Below are 13834 nucleotides of genomic sequence, written 5' to 3' on the forward strand. Positions count from 1 at the left end.
ATACTTGACAGTAAAAACCACATCAAGAGAATAGGCCTAATTACAAACAGAAACCTGGGCGGAAATCAGCCTCACTGATACTAGGAAAGCCTTTAGAGTGTATGTGTGTGTGTGTGTGTGTGTGTGAAAACATTTGATTCAGTTACATATCAGGATATTATTTTTGACGATATATCGATCATATCGTTATAAAAATATCACAATATTTTTTTGTGCTAGTTGGCTGTACCTGCACCAAAACTCCAGTATTTTTTAATAGATTACAGCACTTTTATTTCGATGACTGATCAAAACTTTCTCATGGCTCTCTCTTGTCCCTCTGCAGCAGACATATGGTGAGCAATATGTTTGGAACATCGAATCACAATAAAATCACAGTATCGAAGGGCCTCCCGAGTGGCGCAGCGGTTTAAGGCACTGCATCGCAGTGCTAGAGGCGTCACTACATACCCGGGTTCGATCCCGGGCTGTATCACAACCGGCCGTGATTGTGAGTTCGATAGGGCGGCGCACAATTGGCCCAGCGTAGTCCGAGTTAGGGGAGGGTTTGGCTGGGGGGGCTTTACTTGGCTCATTGCACTCTAGCGACTCCTTGTGGCGGGCCGGGCACCTGCAGGCTGACCTCGGTCGTCAGTTGAACGGTGTTTCAAATCAAATCAAATGTTATTTGCCACATGCACCGAATACAACAGGTGTAGACATTAAAGTGAAATGCTTACTTACAAGCCCTTAACCAACAATGCAGTATTTTAAAGAAAATAAAAAAAAAGTGTTAAGTAAAAAATTGATAAGTAAAAAATAAAAGCAAATAACTAAAGAGCAGCAGTAAAATAAAATAACAGTAGGGAGGCTATATACAGGGGGGTACCAGCTAGTCGAGGTAATAGGTACATGTGGGTAGAGTTAAAGTGACTATGCAAAAATAATACACAGAGTAGCAGCAGCGAAAAAGAGGAGGATGGGGTGGTGTGGGGGTGCAGTGCAAATAGTCTGGGTAGCCATGATTAGCTGTTCAGGAGTCTTATGGCTTGGGGGTAGAAGCTGTTAAGAAGCCTTTTGGACCTAGACTTGGCGCTCCGGTACCGCTTGCCGTGCGGTAGCAGAGAGAACAGTCTATGACTAGGGTCACTGGATACTTTAATTTTTAGGGCCTTCCTCTGACACCGCCTGGTATAGAGGTCCTGGATGGCAGGAAGCTTGGCCCCAGTGATGTCCTGGGCCGTACGCACTACCCTCTGTAGTGCCTTGCGGTCGGAGGCAGAGCAGTTGCCATACCAGGCGGTGATGCAACCAGTAAGGATGCTCTCGATGGTACAGCTGTAGAACTCTGAGGATCTGAGGACCCATGCCAAATCTTTTCAGTCTCCTGAGGGGGAATAGGCTTTATCGTGCCCTCTTCACGACTGTCTTGGTGTGTTTGGACCATGATAGTTTGTTGGTGATGTGGACACCAAGGAACTTGAAGCTCTCAACCTGTTCCACTACAGCCCTGTTGATGAGAATGGGGGCGTGCTCAGTCCTCTTTTTTTTCCTGTAGTCCACAATCATCTCCTTTGTCTTGATCACGTTGAGGGAGAGGTTGTTATCCTGGCACCACACGGCCAGGTCTCTGACCTCCTCCCTATAGGCTGTCTCATCGTTGTCGGTGATCAGGCCTACCACTGTTGTGTCGTCTGAAAACTTAATGATGGTGTTGGAGTCGTGCCTGGCCATGCAGTCATGGGTGACCAGGGAGTACAGGAGGGGACTGAGCACGCACCCCTGAGGGGCCCCCGTGTTGAGGATCAGCGTGGCAGATGTGTTGTTACCTACCCTTACCACCTGGGGGCGGCCCGTCAGGAAGTCCAGGATCCAGGGGGCCTCCGACACATTGGTGCGGCTGGCTTCCGGGTTAAGCGGGCGGGTGTTAAGAAGCGCGGTTTGGCGGGTCATGTTTCGGAGGACGCATGACTCGACCTTTGCCTCCTGAGCCCGTTGGGGAGTTGCAGCGATGAGATAAGATCGAAATTGGGGGGGAAAAGGGGGTGAAATACAATCACAGTATCGAATCGCAATACATATAGAATCTTGAAAATTGTGAGAATCGCAATACATATCGTACTGCCAAACAAAGTATTGTGATAATATTGTGAGGTCCCTGGCAATTCCTAGCCCACGTGTGCTTGAGTGTACAGTGTGAGAGAGAGAGCATATGGGTGGGTGCTGTGGAAGAGACAGAGAGCAGAAGAGAGTGAGGGAGAAAGAGAGAGATTAGTGCGTGTGTGGTGGTGATGTGAGAGAATTGGTTTTGGACACAATACATTAGCTTGGTCACCTTCAGCGGTCCACTGCAGAGCTTCATTACCCAGAACCCTGCTGCCAGTTACAGCCCGAATGGAGCAGTGGATCCACAGGAATATAGAGACAGAGGGACACCCTACAGTAATTCCCAGCTGCAGCCAACAACACAGTTCTCCTACTGGGGAAGTAATCTCTATCACATCATTCTCACAGGTGTGTCTAAGTGGCATTGCAGCTGCCTGGGATGGTCATTGACCAGCCACCATGCAGAACATGCTCTGCACAGTCAATAATGGCCTTTTAGACAGCAAAACTGTTCACCCAAGATGTATTGAATGAACGCGACCTTGGTCAGTGGTCGGTCACCACGGCCTGAACTAGTTGTGAATGTCATTATGACCCTCTCCTTCTCTACTCTGACTGCTCCCAGCTGCAAGCACAGTACACATCATTACCCCCATACACAAACTAACCCGCAGCTGCGGAACTACCCTGAGAACATACAGTGCAGGGGTCATCACTGACACAAAGCTAGGCCCAGGCCCGAATGCTTGTTTGAGTGGCCACCGACAGGGGGCTTGAAGGCCATAGTGTCCGATGGATATTTATCAGTAACATTGGAACCACATATCAGAGAGTAGGTGATGGATGAGTGTGTGTACCTTGGTGTTAGCCATGTCCACAATGTACTGGTCTCCCTTGGGACACTCCATGACCGGGAACCCGTCTCGGTCCAACACCTTGGCCTGGGCATTCCCAGAGACCACCAGGATGACATCACCAGTGATGCTGTATTGCAGGGACCTGATCTGGTGGCTGAGAAGGAACACAAAGGGAGAGGATGAGAAAGGCAAAGCTTTTTTACTTATCATTCCTGTGGCTACCATTGGTCATTCATGAAATACGTGCAGTAAGTGTCTTTGTAGGTGTTTCTGTTGAATTGGTGAGAGACATCTGCTAGGTCTGAATGTGTACGACATCAGAGCTGCAGCGTTGTTATATAACAGCTTTTAATCCTGAAGAAGTTTTAAACAAAACTAACCACTAGGCTCCTGTTACCATAGGGACCGTGACAACACACATCACAGAGAGTTAGCGGAAACAGTCAGATGATTGGTCCATTTGACTTGGACCAGACAGACAGACAGTGGATATGTCTAGGTCTGGGCCTCTCTCTGTCTTGTTCCTCAGACTCAACACAATGAAAAGTCCATTAGACTGGGACAGAAGAATAGAACACACTGAGCCTAGCCTTGGCTGCACTACACATCGTTGGGTTTCTTCTTTCCAGCAAGAAAAGGAGAGTGGAGAGGTTCAAATATGAGGCCAAAGATTGGGATTTGCTACACCAGCAACCCATTCACAATACCAATCTATGCTCTGAACTGTTACTTACCCCCTACTGTTACCTCCTACCCCATGCACACACACACACCATACGTGTCAAACACACACACATTACCACTCTCCCAAAGTGCAGATAGCAATTCAGGTCAATATCAAACTGCATTAACACCGCAGGGGGTAGAGGGGCCAGCCAGGGTTCGTGCGGGGAGTGGGGACCATTGTGAAATAAAATTGGGTTATTTCTGTTCCTATCTCCAGGGGCTGGAGCACAGATAGCCATCACTAGATGTCCTTTAAAGGAAGAGTCAATAACACTGAACCAATCAAGGTTCCTCATTAAGGAGAAATAACCCCTAGTTTTTAACACTAGTGTGCCCTGCAGGTCGATGGAGGAACATTGGGCTTCACACGGCTCTCCAAATATGGCCTAGTGTGTCAGTGACCGCAGAGACTATTGGATGGCTCTGTAATCAGGCTAAATGTGCCATAGAGTTCTGCTAATAAGATTCAGGGAAAGCCCGCTCCAGCTCAGCCCATTGGTTCTCAAAACCCCTGAGAGAATGTATTCATTGATGGGTTCCACGAAATGACCATTAAATACACACAGTTATACACATGTACACAAACACATACAAAAGCTCTTCTCTCATCTGCATCCGAGTATACAGTATTTAGGTTAGTCCATTTAAATAAAGAGAGAAGATCCATTCCTCTGACATGAGGTACTACAGTTAACATGAAGTTCGCTGAAGCAATACAACAACATGTTTGTGCATGTGTAGGAGCATTTTGATAGCAAGGTTTCCTTAGCCGGCAATTGCCGGTTTTTGGCCAATAAATTAAATTAAAAGCCGATAAATACAATTGTTGCCAGACAAATTGTCCGTGGGTGCATATCATACATCCCGATTTCGCTCTACAGCACCATTCTCTCACTCCTTGCTCGCTGCCTTACGTGCATGTGCCTGCTGCGGTGGAGAGAGAGAGAGAGAGTGAGGAGCCTAGGGCTACTGTTGATTGCGACCTACTCGTGACCTACTTGTTGTGTGTATGTACTGACATGTATGTGCTACTGATAGATGCACACATACACTACTTGTTAAGTCTTTTGTCTGTAATGTATTTTTCGTGACGTATCGGACCCCAATAAAAACGAAAGTTAGAGTCAGAGTACGCCTATAGGGGCCAATTCAGACTTAGGAAATGTAAGCCTTTCCTACACACTTCTCAGTATTTGGTATTCAGTCGTGTAATACAGGTGTGGCTACCTTGCGTGCTCTCATCTTAAGCCATCCCTTTAAATACGGTGTAACTTTTAGTTTCGAATTCTGTCTACAGACTCTCTAGAATATATCGAAAGAACGGGTTTAGAATATTAGGTATCAATGAAAGACATCAAAATATATGCATTTCTGTCTCCGTTTCAGCACCAATTGGTAGATTTAAAAATACTCTGACCTTGTAGATTATTTAGGGTTAGGAAAGTATTTATGAATTATAAAAAACAGGTTTAGAGAGCCTTTACGCACTAAATATATTGCTGAATAAAAAATACAGTGCTTTGATTGATCCTGAAAGCTGCCATATGTCAAGTTCAATCGATGAAATATTGGAACAGTGTTTCTGCTGCAGTCATTTAACTGTGCCGCTGTGCCACGGCACAATCATTGCCGCCATGGCCCAAAAATATGGAACATGAAAAAATATCTGTAGAGGCGCACTTTGAAGATGCTAGAACAGCCCACATTTACTTTACCTCTGTAAACAAAACGAGTAATGAATAGAAAAATCTGACAACCCCATAGTAGAATAGCTAACCTATTTACTTAGTAATTTGTTGTTGTGTGTTCTATGCAAGATAAATATTCCTTCTCGAGGCGCATTTAAGTTACGAGTGCCATAGGGAGAGAAACGTGCATTCTGACATGCGGTCAATGCACAACAATTCCTGCAATCACTGGGAAAACAGCAGTTTTAATGGCCTTTGTTAAAAAGAGGGTGATCCCAGCTTTCCATTCCTACTTTATTTATTTATCAACTCCTAAATATGTGCGAACTGCACCATTTTAAACTCAGAGTTTTTAGCATTGTCATGGTTAAGCACCAAACAGCTCTGCATAGGGGAGAGTGGGGCTATATGTAATACGGGTCAATTGTAGGGTAAGTTGGGGGTTGGAGTGACTTAAAAAATTGTGATGAGACAGATTACATTTTTAGTTGAACAAATGTAGTGGCAACCAGGGAAAGTGTTGGGGGGGAAATTGGTGACATGAAGTGGTTTCTTTGATAAGTACAGGCAGGGGGCGTGTTACCACGGGTGGCAGGTTACCCCAAGTTACCTAAACAAGTAGGCCTACATTATATTCACTGTGTTAATGCACGTTTTTTGGGACATAAAATTCATCATTAGGATGCTAACTAGTTAAAAGATTACATTTGGGATCTAACTAATGATTAGCCCAATAAGGTAAATGCAGATAGGCTGAATCATGGGGTTGCCTATGGTGCATCAGTTGGGCTACAGGTGATAATGCTCATTGCTAATAGCATAACTGATAATATGGACCATAATATGGAAAATTGCCACATTCAGTTCTTGAACTCATGGTAATGTTGGAAGATTAGTGTACATAGATTTATAATAGGGAGAATAGCATACAATAGTAGGCAACATCCTCGTCTATTTCCTGCACTAACCATGGAACGGTTTGATGACACGGCCAATTAATTATTGCGCCATGCGTCGGGTTCAAACTGTTACGGCTTGGTCTGCGCTCCGCTACATAACGATTTAATCACCCTCAATGTTTTTAAACTAATGATCCTCATCAACAATCACACGGCCGTGACGGCGTTTACTGAGGAAGTAAATGAAAGTAAACGAAACAACATGTAATTAAATGGAATGATAATGTAGGCTATACCAACTGAAGGGAACTAACAGTAAATTGGCAGTTGAATATGTGTGGGTATTAGGCCTATTGACGGTCCCTATGGAATGCTTGACACCTTGTAGAGTCCATGCCCCGACGAATTGAGGCTGTTCTGAGGGAAAAAGGGGTATTTTACTCAGTGTAAATGAAAGTGCATGGAGAATGGTGTTTTTTCTATCTTCAAAAAATGTTTTTTCCACTTGGAACCGGTAGGTTCACTAGACTTTATTAATGGTTTCCTCGCGTGTAAAGGTGGTGGAATTAAGTCAAGGTCAGAATATGGTGTATCTGTAGACACACCTCCACCACACCTTCATTTATTCGATCTCCACCCCAAACGAATAGCTGGTGAATAACATGCTCTTCTTATGCTTAAGTTCCAGGTCAGAATACACAGAGAAAAGTGCATAGAAAGGGAATTACGTTCCATTTACGTGCGCTTAACTCGGGTCGGAATTCCACCCCCATAGTGAAAAGCCTACAAGGGCATACATTTTAATATTGTAGTGGACAAAGATGAGAAGAATGTTGGCGCGGCCATATGCAGGCTACTGTGCAACTCGCTATTCAGGTAGGAAGCAATTTACTTATTTCTTATTTCATATTTATAATCAATATTATCATTATTATTGTGTATCATTGTTATTATTGTAGGCCTATTTATTAATCTAAACCAGCTCCTTAAATATGCTAAATGTGTTTTGTTTCATTCTGTTGAGACATTTTGGTTGGCTAAATTAAGTTTGATCTGTCTTTATAATTGTGTGCCCAATATTTAGTTTAAGATAGGTTATAAGTAGGCCTGTTGTAAAATAAATATTATATATATATCCTTTTGTACACCTATATCTGTATAGCAGATGCAGTAGCCTATCTGGCAAGGACAATGATCCAACACACCTCCAGGCTGTGTAAGGGCTATTTTACCAAGATAGAGAGTGATGGAGTGCTGCATCAGATGACCTGGCCTCCACAATCCCCCGACCTCAACCCAAGTGGGATGGTTTGGAATGAGTCGGACAGAAGAGTGAAGGAAAAGCAGCCAACAAGTGCTCAGCATATGTGGGATCTCCTTCAAGACTGTTGGAGAAGCATTCCAGGTGAAGCTGGTTGAGAGAATGCCAAGAGTGTGCAAAGCTGTCATCAAGGCAAAGGGTGGCTATTTGAAGAATCTCAAATATATTTTGATTTGTTTAATACTTTTTTGGTTACTACATGATTCCATATGCGTTATTTCATAGTTTTGATGTCTTCACTATAATTCTACAATGTAGAAAATAGTAAAAATAAAGAAAAACCCTTGAATGAGTAGGTGTGTCCAAACTTTTGACTGGTACTGTATATTCTCTTTATATTAATATCATACAGTGGACACCTAAGCCTATAGGCATATGCATGCAATGCCCTGATGCATTTATCGCTCAAATCTCCGGCAGCTGAACCGTGATGTGGACAACTATTGTTTTAGGAAAGTAAAAACCAATAAAACAGGCTAAAGTTTTGCATATGCTACACATCGAAAACAAGGAATATTGTTTTTATCATAGGCAGTTTTTTAGGACATGTAAAAATGGCTAATTTGGCCAATATTCCTTGTTTATTGATGGCGATGGCTGCGTGGGTGAACGCCCTAATGGGTTACACACCCAATGCACCCTGTTTGATAGGCATGTGTACGTTCTAGTCTAGGTGGTGGACACACCATTCGCAGGGCTGTATTGTTCTGAAGGAATTCAGAGCTGCATCCATCCCAGCAAAGTCCCAGAAGCGCACGTCAAAGTCGTATCCCCCGGTGACCAGACGGGCTCCAGAGGGGTCCAATGCCAAGGCCGACACCTGAGGAGGGAGGGAGCAAACAGAGGTTACTTCACCTGCCAGGGAAAAAATACACACTTAACTAACACCTAGTTGCTGCTAAGCTAACAGCACACCTCCTTACCAGCCAGCTTAGTGCACATGGGACACAATCGAACGATGCTAGTCAGCCTGCACAGCCGGCCCATCGAAACTACACCTAAACTTCACCTAAACTAATTTCACACATAATAAGACTTAGCCTATAGACAGGATTACATGTATTTATGCAACTGATCCTTTACAATTGTTCATGCACTTGTGCTTTTGTTTAGGAATACAGCAAATAATTTCACCTGTGCACCCGGCTGGTTAAATTATATTTTTCGTTTCTACTTCGTCAAAAGAAGCTGTGACTGGACTTTATTAATTACTCTATTACTAATCAAATCTACAAATAAAGTTGATCAAATGGATTATACTGTAATGTTTTTATTGGAAGGGACACAAAATCAGGCTATAGGCCTATGTTTTTTCTAGGACATTGTAGAATTATACAAAACATATCCTTGACTCTAAACAAATGACTATTGTGTGTTTTTTATTTTTTTATTGCTATATTTCCACAAATATTTCTTCATGAAATTAATCATTTATAATAGTTGTTAATGTTATAATAGTATATATATAAAATATACACTGCTCAAAAAAATAAAGGGAACACTTAAACAACACAATGTAACTCCAAGTCAATCACACTTCTGTGAAATCAAACTGTCCACTTAGGAAGCAACACTGATTGACAATACATTTCACATGCTGTTGTGCAAATGGAATAGACAACAGGTGGAAATTATAGGCAATTAGCAAGACACCCCCAATAAAGGACTGGTTTTGCAGGTGGTGACCACAGACCACTTCTCAGTTCCTATGCTTCCTGGCTGATGTTTTGGTCACTTTTGAATGCTGGCGGTGCTTTCACTCTAGTGGTAGCATGAGACGGAGTCTACAACCCACACAAGTGGCTCAGGTAGTGCAGCTCATCCAGGATGGCACATCAATGCGAGCTGTGGCAAGAAGGTTTGCTGTGTCTGTCAGCGTAGTGTCCAGAGCATGGAGGCGCTACCAGGAGACAGGCCAGTACATCAGGAGACGTGGAGGAGGCCGTAGGAGGGCAACAACCCAGCAGCAGGACTGCTACCTCCGCCTTTGTGCAAGGAGGAGCAGGAGGAGCACTGCCAGAGCCCTGCAAAATGACCTCCAGCAGGCCACAAATGTGCATGTGTCTGCTCAAACGGTCAGAAACAGACTCCATGAGGGTGGTATGAGGGCCAGTCGTCCACAGGTGGGGGTTGTGCTTACAGCCCAACACCGTGTAGGACGTTTGGCATTTGCCAGAGAACACCAAGATTGGCAAATTCGCCACTGGCGCCCTGTGTTCTTCACAGATGAAAGCAGGTTCACACTGAGCACATGTGACAGACGTGACAGAGTCTGGAGATACCATGGAGAACGTTCTGCTGCCTGCAACATCCTCCAGCATGACCGGTTTGGCGGTGGGTCAGTCATGGTGTGGGGTGGCATTTCTTTGGGGGGCTGCACAGCCCTCCATGTGCTCGCCAGAGGTAGCCTGACTGCCATTAGGTACCGAGATGAGATCCTCAGACACCTTGTGAGACCATATGCTGGTGCGGTTGGCCCTGGGTTCCTCCTAATGCAAGACAATGCTAGACCTCATGTGGCTGGAGTGTGTCAGCAATTCCTGCAAGAGGAAGGCATTGATGCTATGGACTGGCCCACCCGTTCCCCAGACCTGAATCCAATTGAGCACATCTGGGACATCATGTCTCGCTCCATCCACCAACGCCACGTTGCACCACAGACTGTCCAGGAGTTGGCGGATGCTTTAGTCCAGGTCTGGGAGGAGATCCCTCAGGAGACCATCCGCCACCTCATCAGGAGCATGCCCAGGCGTTGTAGGGAGGTCATACAGGCACGTGGAGGCCACACACACTACTGAGCCTCATTTTGACTTGTTTTAAGGACATTACATCAAAGTTGGATCAGCCTGTAGTGTGGTTTTCCACTTTAATTTTGAGGGTGACTCCAAATCCAGACCTCCATGGGTTGATACATTTGATTTCCATTGATCATTTTTGTGTGATTTTGTTGTCAGCACATTCAACTATGTAAAGAAAAAAGTATTTAATAAGATTATTTCATTCATTCAGATCTAGGATGTGTTATTTTAGTGTTCCCTTTATTTTTTTGAGCAGTGTATATATATGGGGGATTGGAAATGATGCAAACAATTACAATGATGGAAGCCACAATCTATTTGCAATATTAAAGCTGATCTACGCCGTAATAGTTTATGCACTATTTATCAAGTGTTGGTGCTTATGTTTGCTGCACCTTGCAGGTTGATATGCATCTGATGCATATGCTAAAGGAGACGCCCGGTAATGTTCTCTAGCGGGTACCAGGCAGTTCTAGTGTTAATGAGTCCTAGGAGGGAAATATGCTAATTAATTGGTGCTATATTTAAACGTGCTCATGAGTGCAGTGAGTAACAATGCGCAGTTTGGAATCCATGTTGGAAAGGTTCTATAAAATCGCAGTTAATAAATATAGATGGGGGTTATAGAGAGGAAAGTTGGAAAATACTTACTGTTTTGGAGCCATGCTGCAGAGTAATCTCATGAGTGTCTGGAATCTTCTTCACTGGATTCTGAGAGAGTGAGAGGGACAGGAAGTTGCCTGTCATACATGTGTGGTTGTGGTTGAAGGTGGAGTGGGCTGCCTGGCACTCTGTCATACACAATATTTCAGCTTTAATGGGCTGTGTGATATGTTACAGGCTGGTTACAGCAGGGTCCACTAGCTACACCTACACCCAATGGGAGGGCTGCGTTTGGCCAGAGGGCCATGTTATTACCAGAGGCTGACCTGTCACAAGCCACCATCCATCACATAGTCCCACGGCAGCCTCAAATCACACCTGCCCTGAGAACACTGGGTGTCTGGCCTATATCACCCATAACATACACACAGCGAAGAGACATTTACTACTCAGAGAGAGAGAGAGGGGGAGATGAGAGAGAACACTTTTTTAAGGAGAAAACCATCTGTCTTTGTGCGGCCCATTTCGGTGGCCTACATACTTTAAAATGATGGCTTTTTATTATGGTTTATCAGGAGGTGGTGTGAGAAAGCCAACTCTTGCTTTCCCAAGCAGTACACCTAGATTGCACTGGGTTGACTCACAAGTCATTATTGTGTAAAATGGAATGATAAAGCAAGTCTCAGGAAATGCTAAGACTGTGATGGCCTCCAGTGGTATAACATAGTAAGAACACACCACGTAAATAAATATGTGGCTTCAGGACTGTAAAGAAATATCAGTGTTGCAGACTGAAATGTATAAAGATCATCATTACGAACAAATTTTGCCTGCTTATGTAAATTGTTTATTGTTGCAGACAGAAATGTATGTACTTATGTAAAGGTTTAGCATCAGTATGGGAGCAGATGTTTTTAGCCTCATGCAAATCTACTGTAAAATGTTTCCTTGTGTCATAAGTGGAAACACTTACATCATCTTCATCATCCTGCATATCCTCATCATCATCATCTTCATCGTCTGCTGTGCTTCCTCTATACCCTGGTGGTAGTGGTGACCCCACTAAGTCCTCATCATCCTCCTGACCAGTCAGCTGTTTGGGCACTGGGGGTCCAATGAGCTCTGAGTCGGAGTCTGACTCTGAGTCACTGCTGCCGCTGCCACTACTGCTCTCCTCCTTCTTCCTGTTGGGTAGTATGTAATAGAGACCCATGGGTTTCAATAATCTAGCCAATCCCGCATACTTGTAATAATAACACTAAATTCCAATGCATTATTTTGAATTACCCTCCCACACAGTTATTTTAACTCGGAGCATGTGAAAGTAATTGGTCAGTTAGAATGGATGGGATTGTGTGTGTTACCTGGGTGCAGGGGCGGGGGCTCGGTCTCTCTGTTTGGAGCTTGATGCCTTGGCTGTATGGGAGCTCTCCCCAGTTTCCTCTTTCTGCCTCTCCTCTGAAGGAGACACAGCTGAGGTTAGACACTTAAAACACATACACACTAAGACTGAGTTAAAGGGCACGTAGCTATTTGTCACTAACCTAATACTTGTTGACTCCTCTCTATTGCTGTTCTTCGGGTCTGCTCAAAGATGGCATCCAGGTCAAAAGTGCGGGCTTTCTTTCCTGGAGTGAAGAGAGGAAGGCTTGTATGAAAATGCTGTACTCACCTATTAAAACACATTTATGGTGAATCTATGTTGTTGATATCAGGTTGATATGAAGGCCAATGGAAGTAACACTTACCAAAGCCAGAGAATCCCATGACAGAGGCCATATCTCCATCACTCTGGTCTGACGCTAAAAGACAGGAGGAGTCATTCACACTAGCTGCATCATTCATTCACGACTTTCTCGCAACATGAAATAACTACAATTGTCAATACTTAATGTTACCATTGTCACACCAAGAACTAACTAAAAACCAAACAGGCTGTTTGTATACATCATTTACTGATAGTGATAGACTGACTACACTCCAGAGTGGCTATTGTATTTCACTAGCTAGCTCACATATGTGCTCAACCACGCCCACACCTATGTACATATTATGCACAAACACATACACTCACACAAACTCCCAGCACGACTTTATTACTATTGCACAATTTAAACACTTTGCTCCCCATATCCCTCATCCCTGACACACATGTAAATATTGTATTTGTTTGAGTGCCTTTGTATTATATATTTTCCCCCATTGAGTTTCTATTTGATCATTATTGCTTTTTTTCTATTATACTGTTGTCGCATTGTTGAGGTGAACCTGCAAGTAAGCATTTCATTGTACTGCGTCTGTGTACATGACCATGTGTATTCTGTATATATGACAAATACATTTGACTAGCTAGCGATTTACTAATGCCGCGTGCTGTAGATCACAAGCTGCACGAGGACACAAACTTTTGTTAGGTTGAGCTACTTTGCAGTTGGACACGTTTAATTCAAAAAATATTACTCATTGAAAGAATAGTCGTAGCCATTGATGCTGTAGTAGCTAAAGTCAGCTATCTAGCTACCAAACAAGCTAGCTAGCAGCAACAATAGGATATCTCTCACTTCCATTACATTTAATAATCATGCATGCTGGGACATTGTACCCTGCAACCATTTATTTAGTGAATTATAATCTTGACTCCCAAAAAACAGCTAATAACGTAACATTTACCGTTGCCCGTTTTGTTGGGATCCATGTTTCGTTTTAAAGTTTACTTGAACTGTGATCCGGAAGCTGCTTCAATATTTCAACAAAGGCGCCAAAACCACTGTCATCTAGTGGTCATTTTTAGCTACTGATAATATTGCCGCTTCCAGTCATTTACCATTATTTTGTGCAGATTCTGTATCTTCCAAAA

The 13834-nt window shown here is 43.7% G+C and overlaps 1 protein-coding gene across 1 annotated transcript in view; it reads right to left on the minus strand.

The window, feature by feature from the left end:
- The window catches only part of wdr70 (WD repeat domain 70), a 70481-nt gene extending 56767 nt beyond the window's left edge, over positions 1-13714 (minus strand). Inside the window, exons 1-8 of the mRNA XM_084159203.1 lie at positions 13648-13714; positions 12726-12779; positions 12522-12605; positions 12342-12435; positions 11951-12161; positions 11026-11085; positions 8263-8396; positions 2943-3096 (exon numbers count right to left, since the gene is read on the minus strand). Of these exons, the coding sequence (XP_084015329.1) occupies positions 2943-3096; positions 8263-8396; positions 11026-11085; positions 11951-12161; positions 12342-12435; positions 12522-12605; positions 12726-12779; positions 13648-13672 (816 nt within the window). The 5' untranslated portion in view covers positions 13673-13714. The remainder of the gene's footprint in view (positions 1-2942; positions 3097-8262; positions 8397-11025; positions 11086-11950; positions 12162-12341; positions 12436-12521; positions 12606-12725; positions 12780-13647) is intronic.
- Between the last annotated feature and the right edge of the window lie 120 nt (positions 13715-13834).

This window comes from Coregonus lavaretus (assembly GCF_964263955.1).
Source record: "Coregonus lavaretus genome assembly, chromosome: 4".
NCBI classification, from domain to species: domain Eukaryota; kingdom Metazoa; phylum Chordata; class Actinopteri; order Salmoniformes; family Salmonidae; genus Coregonus; species Coregonus lavaretus.